The following is a 13051-nucleotide window of genomic DNA, read 5'->3' as shown; positions in this document are numbered from 1 at the left end:
CTATGTATTATGCTTGGCACTAGTGAGAGAAATTCTAAGATGAACATAATATAGTCTCCCTTGGAGGATCTCATAACCTAGATAGTGGAGAAGAAACATTTATATAGAAATCATTGTAACATCATGTGATTGCTGGTATAATAGAGATGTATGTTTGGTACTAAGGAAACACAAAAGTGCTGGCACAAAAACTCTGTCTATGAGAATTGTACCTGGTATAGATCGGGATATACTGCTCTTAGAAAAAGCAGAAGTATGTATTTAATAAACTGTTTATAAAACTAATTTAATGGATTCTTCTTGAGAATAAATAAACATGAGTTTAACTCTGAATTTATCTCATTTGTATTTGCTTCTTTGCTGGTTTATTCTTTGACATAGCTTTCAGTTTTCAAGTTGAAACTACCATGGACCTCTATAAAGATTTTTGAACCTAAGGTGATAACAACATGCAGAGTCCTAACATAGTGATATTTTCAGTGTGAAAACACTACCATAATTATGAGCATATTGTGGTCTGCATAAAATAATGTTACTCATGTAGTTGACAGGAGAGAAGATAAAAGACAATAAAAAGAGAATTATTTATTAAAAAGATCTAATGTTACAAGAACAGTACACAGAACTATTATCTGACTGTGCCTTCCACATGGTATATACCATTATATATAGTATATATACAGACTGCATACAATATATTTAACGGTTTGACATGGGGTCCACAGTACCTTTATTTGGGTATGCAAGGCATTCAATTTCATGAAATTTTTAAATAGGAGGAGTCTTTTTCTTCAGAGTTCAACTGACGTTATATAAAACTACAGCCTGTTTAGTGATTTAAGACTGTGTGGTTACTATTCCATCCAAGAAAAAGCTGACTCAGTATAATGTACCTTGATAAGGAATGCTGCTCTGCTTTCTACAAAGTAACAAGTATGTAATACATAAGTACATAAACATTTTAAAACCTGTTTTTAATAGGTTTATGATGCAGAATACATATTCTGTGCATGTTGCATTAAAACATCCTGTATCGCTGATTCCTTTAAGAATATATCAGACATTCTGTATTTAAATATTCTGTCAGATATACACCATCCATCAGCTAGTCAGAAATATTGGTTAATTTGAATTTGCCGTGTATTGACATTATATTTCATTGGGCTTTGTTTTACGAGTTTTAGTAATAATTCAATTCTTAAAGTCTGCTAAGTCTAGTATGAAACACCATGGAAAATGAAGAAAATGATTTTATTCATCAAATATGAAGTAAAAATTATTGCCCATTCTTTAATATTCTTGCTGCAGTTTTTTCAGATGCACAATCTGCTCCTGCAAGCTATACCATACTTGGGGGGAACTCATATTTTGCCTGCAAAACAGTTACCATCCCTCTATATGCAAAGTCCAGCCTCTCCCACTCCAAAGGAGGTACTCAAGGAAGGCCACTTGGTTGTCATTATTCACAGGCTTTGATATTCACCATCCGTGGTAATTTACTACAATAATCTATTAACCAAAATAGTCTTCTAAATCACTTCTTGTTTGTTTAGGGTTGTCTTGAGCATAATCTCCCCCAAAGAAGATGAGTAACCAACACAAAGAGTGGTTCTGTGTCTCTGAACCCAATTTCTGAGGATGTTCAGAACAGAAACTCCAATCTCTCTTCTGGTTCTACAAGGATTAGCCTCTAGAGCTGGCAGTTTGAGCTCAATATTGCTTCATTTTGCTTGCTGTTAAAGATGTGAATAGAATTAGCAGGTTTAGATTTTATAAAGGAAAAGAAAAGAATCTACATTTTGTTCTCATATTAACAACACCTGTAAAATGGTAGTTTCTCCAGGCTATTTTTTGGCATATGGCTTTGCAATAACTATCCCTTCAGGAATCTTCTTGGGTCTAATGTGAACTCTGGCACGTTCTCATACTGGTTAGAATATCTGTAAAATATCACATAGAAAACTTTCACCTCACTTTCCGACAACTATCTAGGATCACCTAGGTTCAAGTTGAGTCCTCAAAGAGCAAATGGGTATTACCTCCTAAGCAGTGTATGGCTAGATGGACTAGCTGAGCCCCTGTATTGAGGCCATGTTTCCACACACTGCTTAATTTAAAAAAAATCAATTTATCCAAGAGGTCCTCTTTATTTTAATAGTTGGTAAGATTTCATTAATGGCATGTGATGCATGGAACTCTTTAAAAAAATCAACATTTTTTATGCTTGAACCATTTTAATCCATAGACTATCTCTATGCAAAATTACTTGCAGAACAGATTTTCATTGTCCTTAAAATTATTTGCAGTTAGAAGAAAACCTTGGGCCTAATTCAATACCTTTTTTGGCAGTAGGTGGGGAAATGGGGAAGCTCTGTCCCATATTCATTTCATTTTCAAGTTAGCACCCTTGGCAGCATGTCAGTATCTTCAGCTTTTAGTGATCATATATATTTTTTTGTGACTTTATATTTTGTTATTAAAAATAAACATTTACTGTATTTGCAGCTAGATAACATAGTACTTGATGAAAAACAATAGCACTTCAGTTCATTTGGACTCACTTTCTATTTACCTTGCACTAATGTAAATGGCTTATTCCCTATCCTAATAACTTGTTCTAGGGATGCATATAGAATAGCATATTGACAAATTTTGCTATTTCACGATGCAATCATACAATATTTTTTGAGAAAATTTTTGTGTACTTATCCTACAATGGACCACACAGTTGAAGTATTTTTTTATATCTCCTGCTGCTTTGTCAATTGGAATAGTCAGCCAAAGGAAAAATGAAAAACAGTAGACTTGGAGTCTTAAGCAAATTTTTCATTCTCAGTTTTGTATTTGTGTTTGAAACAGATCTGCTAGAGACCACTTGCTAATGGACGGCACACACTCAGGGTCATCAGATATAAAATCAAATTCCAACATACTAAAAAAGTAAAGAATACATTTGACAGAAATTACCTTTGCTTACAAAATTTATTACGTACAATCTGCATATTTTTATTGGACCAGTAACTGTCCTCTCCATTTACAAAAACCAAAGAGAAACCTGACGGATAAGTAATATTCCCCCCAACCTCCTGTAAGTGCAACATGTGTAGTTCCAAGTTTTTAACGCTTATCTCAAGGTCCTGGGTCTCCACTTACATTACACTCTATTCACTGCTGTTATCAAGCTAAAGTAAAGAAAAGCAAATTAAGTCTGTAGTTTTCACCAAGAGGCTGAAGGAATCATCAATGCCAAAAGCAACGTTACTGATGACGAGGACGTGGAAAGAGTGTGGAGGGTTGACTGAGCACTAGTGATTTTCCCACCTGTGGAAAAGAGAAGCATTATATGGACAAAATTATTTTGGTTTTGCCTGAGCTAGAAAAGAGTTGTTTTATGTATGTTAAGATAAATGAATGCAACATCAATCCTCTTTCTGATGACAGCGTTCCTTGTGCTTATGAAACAAGATGTTGCCTGGGGTTCTCAAAAGGTATATGGAGGGCAGAAGTGTATATGGAATATTGTGTTAAAAAGGCTGTGTCGTGTCAAACAAATACACCTCATCAGGAGATTCAGTATAATTTTCAACATGATGCACTGATGGAAAATATCCCAAATTCCAGGTATGAAAATAAAATAATTTCTATAGTGCACAGTTCAGGAAATGGAGTAAAAATAATTAGCAAAATTTGTGGCAACAAGAATTCATAATTTATTTTTATTTTTTTAAGTATATTTTTAAATTTAATAATAAAATATTAATTTATTTAATTTACTTATGGGTCCTTGATTGATTTGACTGTTTCAATTGAGCAGGCTTAAATTATCGGTTCTTATGCCAAACTTGGTAAAGAAAAGGCATCTTTCATTAATCTTACCTCTACCCAGGAGAAGTTCTTCCTTCTTGAGACAAAAGCATTGTATACAGTTAATGTATTAGGGTGGTTGCTTGATTAAACTCACTGATTTGAAAGTATTAGTCTGAAGAAGTTTTGATAGCTCCATACATTTACAAACTAAGTACGACCCTTAGACCTAACTTCAGGAATGGTTGTTCAAGCCAGAGGTCTTTGGAAGTATCATCATCATGATTGATATTTAATGAATGCTTATTATATGCCAACTACTGTACAAAGCCCTTCATACATGTTATTTAATTTGATCTTCACAACATTCCTATGTAGTAAGTGCTATTATTTATCCTGGTGTTGCAGATGGTACCAGGGCTTAAAAAGATTATAGAAACTTGTTTAAAGTCATTGAGCTAGGAATTAGTGGAAAGAGATGCTCTTATATGTTGTCTCTATTAAAACAATGATTGGCCTTGATTAAAACCATGATAGACTAATAATAAAATGTATGAATTGATTTTTGGAATTATTCTTCTGTCACGTTATCCTCTCTGACCAGACTGAGTGTAACAGGATTCTGGGTGTGATTTTTGTTACAGGATAGAGTCTAAATTTATTTTTCAGATGCTTCTTTAAGAGCTGAAGAAACTTTTGTTTGATAAACTAAACATATACACACTCTAAAAGCAGCAAATCTTCTTTCCTTTGAAAACTGTTACAGCTAAGGCACTAATAAAAGCTATTATTCAACATATTGGGGAGTGTTACATATATTTCAACTTGTACAAAATGGGGTCATTGTGAAGTGCATGGCCACACATGAGCTATAAGAAAGGCATGATGACAAAGCCTCACTGGAGTGGTATGTGCATGCTTAATAAATGACTGTGAAAACATTCTTTCTGTTTATTTGAGAGTGGCTGCATCATTGTTAAGTCAACTTACATGACATTTTTACAAAAAAACCCTCACTTTCATAATGCTAAGTAGGATCTATATCTCAAATTCCACATAGAATCCACAAAGCAAAAATATGCTATTTCAGCATAGCAAAACAAAACAAAACAAAAACAACAACAAACATTGGACTAAGTTCTAGTCCCAGATATAAAACTAACTAACTATTTCACTTGAGCAGGTCATTCAACTTCTTAGGCTTTTGGTTTTTGGAAAAAGATAAGAAGGAAATCAATCGTTGCTCATGTTTTATCGGTCTAAGAAAATACCATGAGATTTCACTTCATTAAAACTCAGGAAATGGGTTGTACTGGCCAAAGTGTTTTATTAACTAAAACATAAAAGTTGATAATTTTTTTTTTATGGAATAGAAGTTACAAGTTAATTAGAATGTAAATGGGAGAATCAAGGTGTTTGTAAGTACTTTCAATCTTGGGGGTGATATTATTTGGATGATACTTTAGAATCTGATTGTGTTACAGTTGAAAGGAACCTTGGAGAGCCAGAGAATAATAAAATACTTAACTCATAAGTTTGCTAGGAGAATAAAATAAAATGACATATAGAAAACAGCTAGCACAATGCAAAGAACATGACCAGAGTGCAGTAAATGCTCTTTGTATTGTTGTTATTAGAAACTTAAGACTTATCAAGCAGGCAGAGAGTTGTCATCTTTTTCACTTTTCAGAAATAATCTTTAGTTCTTCAATGTGCTCTTGAAAATCTGAACATTTCAATTGTGAATGAATCAGTGTAGAGACATTATTACCTTTCTTGCTCTTGAAACTATAATTTTATAAATAAATCATAAAGTGTATTAAATATTGTGTGACCACAATGTATTTAAGTTCTCAGGTCTTTTCACCTGAATTTCTGAAAAAGTCAGATTTTCTGTATCGTGTGATTTTTATTTTTAAATGTTCATTTTGAAATAATTTTAGATGATCAAAAAGTAGTGAGAATAAAATAAAGAATTCACCCAGATTCCTTAAATGTTTATGTTTTATCTTCTTGCTCTATTATTCTCTCTATAAATACATACGTTTATTTCCTGAACTATTTGAAAGTAAGTTGAAGACATGATGTACCTTTACCCCTAAATACTTTAATGTGCAGATCTTAAAAATAAGACATTTTCTTGTATACCACAGTACAATTTTTAAAAACAGGAAATTAATGTTGATATAATATTATCTAATTTACAGACATTATTCAAATTTATCAATTGTCCCAATAATGTCTTTTATCTCATCTTATATTTTTATGCAAGAATTTACTTACCAAGTATTATGGCAACAGCTTTTCCTCAAAGTTTCAGTCTATCATATTATTTTCTCCACTATGTTTTCCTTCTATCTCACTTTGTGGCATCAAAAAACAATCATAAGAAATATCTCTGGTCTTAACCTAAGTTGAGCAATACATTGAATATAATAAAGCCACATTCAGAATTCTACAGAATATCATTGGATACTTCCCTTTAGGTTGATGCTTCTGCTTGAGAATGACTGCTCAATAAATAATATTCATCATTACCTATAATTAAATGTACATTAAACATTTTTATACAAGGCCTTAATAAAAATTGCCCAATATTTTCTCAATGAGACATTTGTTTAATGAAATCGTTTCCTTTCTTTTTGACTATCTCAATGAAATGACTACTTTCTTCTGAATTTGCAAAAATCTCCCTTCCTTTAATCAGTTTTCTCCTGCTGGTGTAATAATGATGGCAGTGGGGTTGAATCCTGGTTCTTCTACTTAGTAATAGTGTGATCTTAGGCAAGTTACTTAAATTTTCTCTGTAAAACAAGAATAATGCAACCTATCTCATAGATTGTTAAGAGGATTAAATAAGATGATGAAAGTAAAGCACTTATGACCGTGCCTTATATATAGCAAGGGTTCAGTCAAAGCTAGAAATTATTAATATTGCTAATAATAACAATGATGCTCAAATAAGTTCTAGAGATCTAATATATAGCATAGTGATTGTAATTAATAAAACTGTAATATATACTTGAAAGTTGTTAAGAATGTAGATTTTAAATGTTCTCACTACAAAAAAGAAATAGCAGTTATATGATGTGATGGAGGTATTAGCTATATTTTTGCAATAAATCTGTGTACATATTTGCAATATACAAGTGTATCAAATCAACTGTTGTACACCTTAAACTTATACAATGCTATATCTCAATTATATTTCAATAAAGCTGGAAAAATTAAAAAAAAAACCCAAAGATATTCAATGAAATTTATAATTTATTTTGAAATCAATAAACATAATCAAATTTTAATTTAAAAAGCATTCCCTTTAAACTTTCCTGTCCCTCACTTTCCATTATCTAATAATAAAGGCAATCATGACAATAGAGAAATGGGTATAATATATTAAATTAGTGCAATACTGGTTAAAAGCAATATTGAAAAGCACAAATGACCAGCAAGACACTACTTGAGATCAGGATAGAAAGGGGAATTTCACAAATAAAAATATTTTAATGAAAATGTTAACTCTTTTCTAGATTTGTAGAAATTCCACAGTTGTGAGTGGGATGCCATGGTTTGTATTAATTGGAGGATCATATAGCAAATCAGAGTAAAATAAGAGAAAATTCAAAGTCTCTGAATCATGCAGTCCATCGTGTTAATTTTGATGAGTTTTACACCATCTTAATATTGTTAGTGGTTAACAAATTAAGCCTATTGTGTCAAAACTTACCTGAATATGATGAGACCCTGATTTGGGAGCTAGCGGTTCCATCTCCTCCTTCACTGCATGCTCGAACTTCAATAATATAGACTCCAGCATCAGGGAGTGGAACTACTGCTTGAGGTTTCTGTGTTTCAATAATTTGACTGTTGCTGTGACCCTCTTGCCTATAAAATACCTGGGAACAATATCAGATGTTTAAACGTTTGATATTCAATCAAGGATTTCAAATGTTTATTGACTGCCTTCTGTATGTCACATTCTGAGCTAGATACAGGGAGCTTACAGCTTAGACAGATATGTAAGTAAATGCAATGTATGTGTTATATGCAGCTATGGAATATACATAAGGGACTATGGGAATACAAAAGAGAGAGTTTAATTCTGTCTGGTGGTTTAAGGAAGGTTTTTAGGAGAAGGTGATGCTGAGTTAAGTATTTAAAGATAAGTAGAGTTCACCAGTTGGAAAAGGCAGGAAAAAAAGACTACAAAGAGATAAGAGAAGATTAAAAATACATCTAAGCAATAAGAAAGCAATAGCATTAGAAGACATTTGGAAATAGTGAGAAATTGAGGCTAGAGAAGTAGGTAGTGAGGGGGCAGATCATTGAAAGTCTGTTATTCCTGGTTCTTGAAATGAATAGCATTCTGAGGGAGTACTCAAATCTGTCATCTTCAAATCATTTGAAAGGAGTAATCAGAAAATTTGTTAAATACATCAATAATAAATCCTTAACAATGTAGAAGATAGCTGAAAGCTTAAAATTATATTATTTTTATTTTTACTTTTGTGTTTGCCTTTTGGTAAATTGGCATTTGGATATATTGGGTAGCCAAGTTGTTTTTTGACATCTGTCCATGGTACTAGAATTGAACATGTATTCATGGCAAACAGAGTTTTATAACTACAGATTAGGACACAGAATTGTCCTGTGTTTACAGGTCAGAAAACTAATGTCATAGAGATTATATGATTTATACAAGATCATATGGCTAGCTGTAGAAGGAATTGCATTGGAAGATTAGTATTCAGATGATCAGTTCAGAGGTGTTTCACTGTATTATACTGTTTCTACTCATTTGCCCCCAATAAACTTTGTGTGTGTGTGTGTGTGTGTGTGTGTGTGTGTGTATAATGGTCAAGTAGCAGCAGTTAAGATTTTAAATGCATTTGCATTGTTTCATTGTTTTAGTGCTTTTATCATAATTGTGAGTATTATGATTGCTTTGCATAATGGAGAGAACAGTGGCTTTGCAGTCTCACAGATCTGGATTCAAAACAATCTCCTACAGAACAAAACAAAAAACAATCTCCTACACATTCCTGTCTGAGCAAATTTGAGCAAGTTACTAACCTTTCTAAATCTGAAGTGCCTGTACAGTATAGTAGAGATAATAACACCTATTTCATGGTTTTGTTAGGAAAATGCATGTAAAATGCCTAGCACAGGACCTGGTAAGCTTAATAAGAGAAAGCGACTTTTTCTGTTGCTATTATTGTTCATTGTCAATGGTCAGTATTTCATTTGCATCATAAAAGATGAACTTCCTTGGGAGACTAGACAAAAATTTATAATACTTTTTGTTTATTAAAAATGTGTTTTGGGCTTCCCTGGTGGCGCAGTGGTTGAGAGTCTGCCTGCCCACGCAGGGGACACGGGTTCGTGCCCCGGTCTGGGAGGATCCCACGTGCAGCGGAGCGGCTGGGCCCGTGAGCCATGGCCGCTGGGCCTGCGCGTCCGGAGCCTGTGCTCCGCAATGGGAGAGGCTGCGGCGGTGAGAGGCCCGTACCGCAAAAAAAATAAAAACAAAAGTGTTTTGAACTTGAACTAACCTACATACAAGAAAAAAATACTTTAGAAAAGTAATATTTTCATATATTGAAGCGTGCCTGTACTCGATTCTCCTTTCTGCATTCTGGTAAAGTATGCTGCCTCCATTTACTTTCTCTATCTTTCATGAATTCAAATTTACTTCGGAGTCTTGGGAGAGAAGTAAATTCTCTGTAAAAGTATAAAATGTGTGCAATAATTCTATCTACTGAAATTCTTATAGGGAAGGATGCCATAGGTTTAACATAGTTGGGAAGTGGCAAGAGCAACATCAAATATTTTACTGGGTATCTCATGTGAGTTAGGCACAGTGCTATATACTGGAGATTCATCAGAGAATAAGACTATATGGTCCCCTCATGGCACTTACAGTCTAACAGTGGAGACAGATAAACAGTGCAATTGAGTGTGCTGTGTTCTGCAGTAGGAAACATATTTGATGCTATAGCCACGTACAGAGTGGTACAGATTTGGGAATCAGAAACATTTCTAGGAGGATGCCTATAGCACGTTCTTTTGGCTTTAAAAAATGAAAATTGTATCAGAATTTATGCCTCTCATTTTGACTGTAGCAGCATACTGAATTAGAATTCTGTTCATCCACATGAGGTAATTAGAAAGCAAATTTATGGCAACAAAAAAGTATGTAAATTGGTGAGGATTGGCAGGGGAGTGACTATTTTAGAGGACGTTGTTATTATGGTTCAATAAATTACAATTCTTATGACAAAGAAAAATGCAGGCAATAATGCATATCTAATGTGGCTGTAAAATCCAGAGTTGAAGAAAAATGTGTGGATCAGTTGAGATTTAGGAACAAAGGTAAAGGCAGGAAATTATCAGTTAATGGTAGCAAAAGAAGTTTGAGATTAAATGTGGCTTTAAACAATACATCCAGAGAGATGTAGTGCTATGAGTCAATAAGTAGGTATACTAAGTGAAAAGATACATTAAATTAATGGTTAGTCTTGCGTGATTTAGAGAATCTTTGCTCATTTTAAAGTACTGATTTAGAAGACATGACTCGAATGAGAAATATGAGAAGGTTAAGGAGTTATCAAGACATGCCAGAAATAGTTATTGACAGTAAGAAGACCAGGGAGTACTTTGAGAATTTGGACATTTATAGATTGGAAGTTGCAATGATGGCTATCTCTAGGCATAAAGAAAATTGTCTATTGTCAAGACTATTCTCAAATTCTACTTAAAAAACTTAGCCAAAGAGATGATCCTAAACAAAAATTTAGTGCAGTCCTGTTATTCTCAAAGGCATGATCTAGAAATGGCTAGTTTACATGTCTGATAGTAACAATAATGGTGTGAGTGTGCCTAAAAATATAGCAGAATAAATTTTTGCTAGTTTCACCCACAAGTGTCATTGGAAGGATGGATCCTATTCAATGGAAGGGCTATTCACTTGCTTAGCATCTTGGGTACAATTGTTCTTCACAAAAGTGGGTGAGGGATCCAAAACCCCAGTGGCAATGGGTGGGTGAGGAGGAATCAGCAAGATAGTAGAATCTAGGTGAAAATAAGGTGGGAGGCTCAAGTACCAGTGAGAAGCCACAAGCTGTAGGGTGACTCCAAGGACTTTTAAGAACAGGAGTTCCTATGGCAATTTTCAGATGTTTGTTTGTATGCTGTGCCTTTCACTCTATCTCCTACTGACATTTCCATAAAGTCTTCCTTGTATATACTTGACATTATACAAGCCATTTCTGTTTTAATCTTTAAAAAATATTTTATGATGAAAACATATAAGCATAATCAAATATAGAAATTATGGTATAAACCATTATATATGAGTCTTTTTAACTTGTAGAGATCACAGGAAAGAGGCAGAGTCCCATATTTGGAGTAAATATAAGATAAAGTAACAGCTGTAAGATACAAGAAATCAAGGAGACCAGAATGGCCACAGACCTTAGGCTCCCTGAGAAGCTGAAGAAATATAGGGATGGACTTCAAAGTTCCACAGGCTGTGGAATACAATTTCAGTTCAAGTGTACCTATATCTCAGGAGTCTGGCAGGTCCTAATTGATATCTAAATGGAATAAACAAACAAAAATTTCTGTCTATATTGATGGATCATATAATAACTAGTAAGCTTTGAGCCTGATTTTCCCCATATTCTCCCTAGCTCTATAAATATCAGAAAGTAGAGGTGAGGGAGAAGATGTATGGTGAAGAGGTTGTGTATCCAGGAAAGGATATTTCTAGATATAGACAGAAAAAATGAGACCCTGTTTTCTTGATATGTAGCCTGAAGCCCTTATCCTGAATTCCCTCTGAGTGCTTTTGTCTTCTGAATGGACAGAAGTCTGTCTTGGTGGGGAAGGGGATATTTGCACAAGGGAAAGCATAGCCCCTGGATATTTAGCATTTATTTTCTCTTTCACTTAAGTTTAAGTCTGTATAAGGAGAATAAGATGGGGATAAGATGGCTGTTTTACTTTATAATCTTGGTAAGTTTCTTTCACAGTACAAAGAAAAAAAATTCTCCATTCTCAAGATCATTAAGGAGAATTATGGCTAAATATACTTTAGTTTTGTTATTGGCATTTCTTTGGAAGTGGTAGTAACAGACATAACATATGCCAAAATTAGTAAGGATTCTAGATTCAGATCCCAAGCTAGTGGAGTCATAAAAACAAAGTTTTCTTCATTTAAAAATACTTATTTGAGAAAAATAAGTTAAATTAGGAAATTTCTTTAAAGTTTTTGTTCCACTTTCCTGATTATATATATATATATATATATATATATATATAAATAAAATATGCAGCTAATCTGAATTGGGAAATGTAAAATAAAGTCAAATATTAAAATGACCTGAAGAAGTGATGAATATTCTAAATAAACTCCCAAATTTGACTCATATTTTTAGGTGGGAAGCTATTTTGTTTGAGTGGAAATAATTTGTAGCCATATCTACAAATGACAATTATTTTCCAGCATTTTTCTTGTTCTTCATGCTTCTATTCCTCTTGCTTGTTAATAGAAGCTGTGATATCTTAAAAGTATTACTTTTAAATCTGGACTTCTTAAACAAAATCCCAAGAAGTCCAAGTTCTCTTGGACAGTCTCAAAGAGCAGTGAGAAATTTCAGTACTAGCTAATTCTATTTATCTGAATAGATTCAATTTTAATGTGTTTCCTGTGACACTGTCATATATGGTTCAATTCCATTGTTCTTTCACTATAATCTTGGTCACTTTTGAAGTCCCTGATAAGATGTTGTGGTAGGGAGACCTTCTTTTTCTCTTAACATCTTTGAACCAAATTTCCTTTGTTATTGTATCTTTCTCTGGTAATATCTTGTCCTTATGTATGTTGCTGACACCTCAATCTGTGGAATCAAGTAAAGGAGTAAGATTCATGTTTCCTTAGAAAATGGGTTGGTCTAATTACAAGCTCTGCTGTTTTATCTTATTATCTTATGTTTTTTTTGTGGTTTATTTTTTTGAGAATAAATTGCATCCAGTATATAATATCTTAACTATAAAAAAGAATAGTTTAATGGATTATTTATGGATCAAGCCTATGGAACAAATCCATTTTTCTCCATATTTATCACATTTCAATCATTTTCACAATCTGGATAATTTCTAGATGAGGACTTTTTCTTAATTCATCCATCTTAAACTGGACTTGATATAAAACATGGAATATACAATCCCTGCACTTTAAACCTCA

The 13051-nt window shown here is 33.4% G+C and overlaps 1 protein-coding gene across 3 annotated transcripts in view; it reads right to left on the bottom strand.

Moving 5' to 3' along the window:
* Nucleotides 1–3217: 3217 nt before the first annotated feature.
* CNTN5 (contactin 5) overlaps nucleotides 3218–13051 on the bottom strand; it is a gene marked incomplete at its 3' end in the record, with an annotated part of 796845 nt that continues 787011 nt past the window's right edge. For all 3 annotated transcript variants that reach the window (XM_079928800.1, XM_079928801.1, XM_079928802.1), the window contains 2 exons: nucleotides 7532–7700; nucleotides 3218–3321 (listed from right to left, as the gene is read on the bottom strand). In XM_079928800.1, the coding sequence (XP_079784926.1) occupies nucleotides 3218–3321; nucleotides 7532–7700 (273 nt within the window). The remainder of the gene's footprint in view (nucleotides 3322–7531; nucleotides 7701–13051) is intronic.

The sequence above is a fragment of the Stenella coeruleoalba genome (assembly GCF_951394435.1).
Source record: "Stenella coeruleoalba genome assembly, chromosome: 8".
Classification (NCBI taxonomy): domain Eukaryota; kingdom Metazoa; phylum Chordata; class Mammalia; order Artiodactyla; family Delphinidae; genus Stenella; species Stenella coeruleoalba.
Note: the sequence above shows the minus strand (reverse complement) of the source record. Positions and strands in the feature narration are given on the sequence as shown.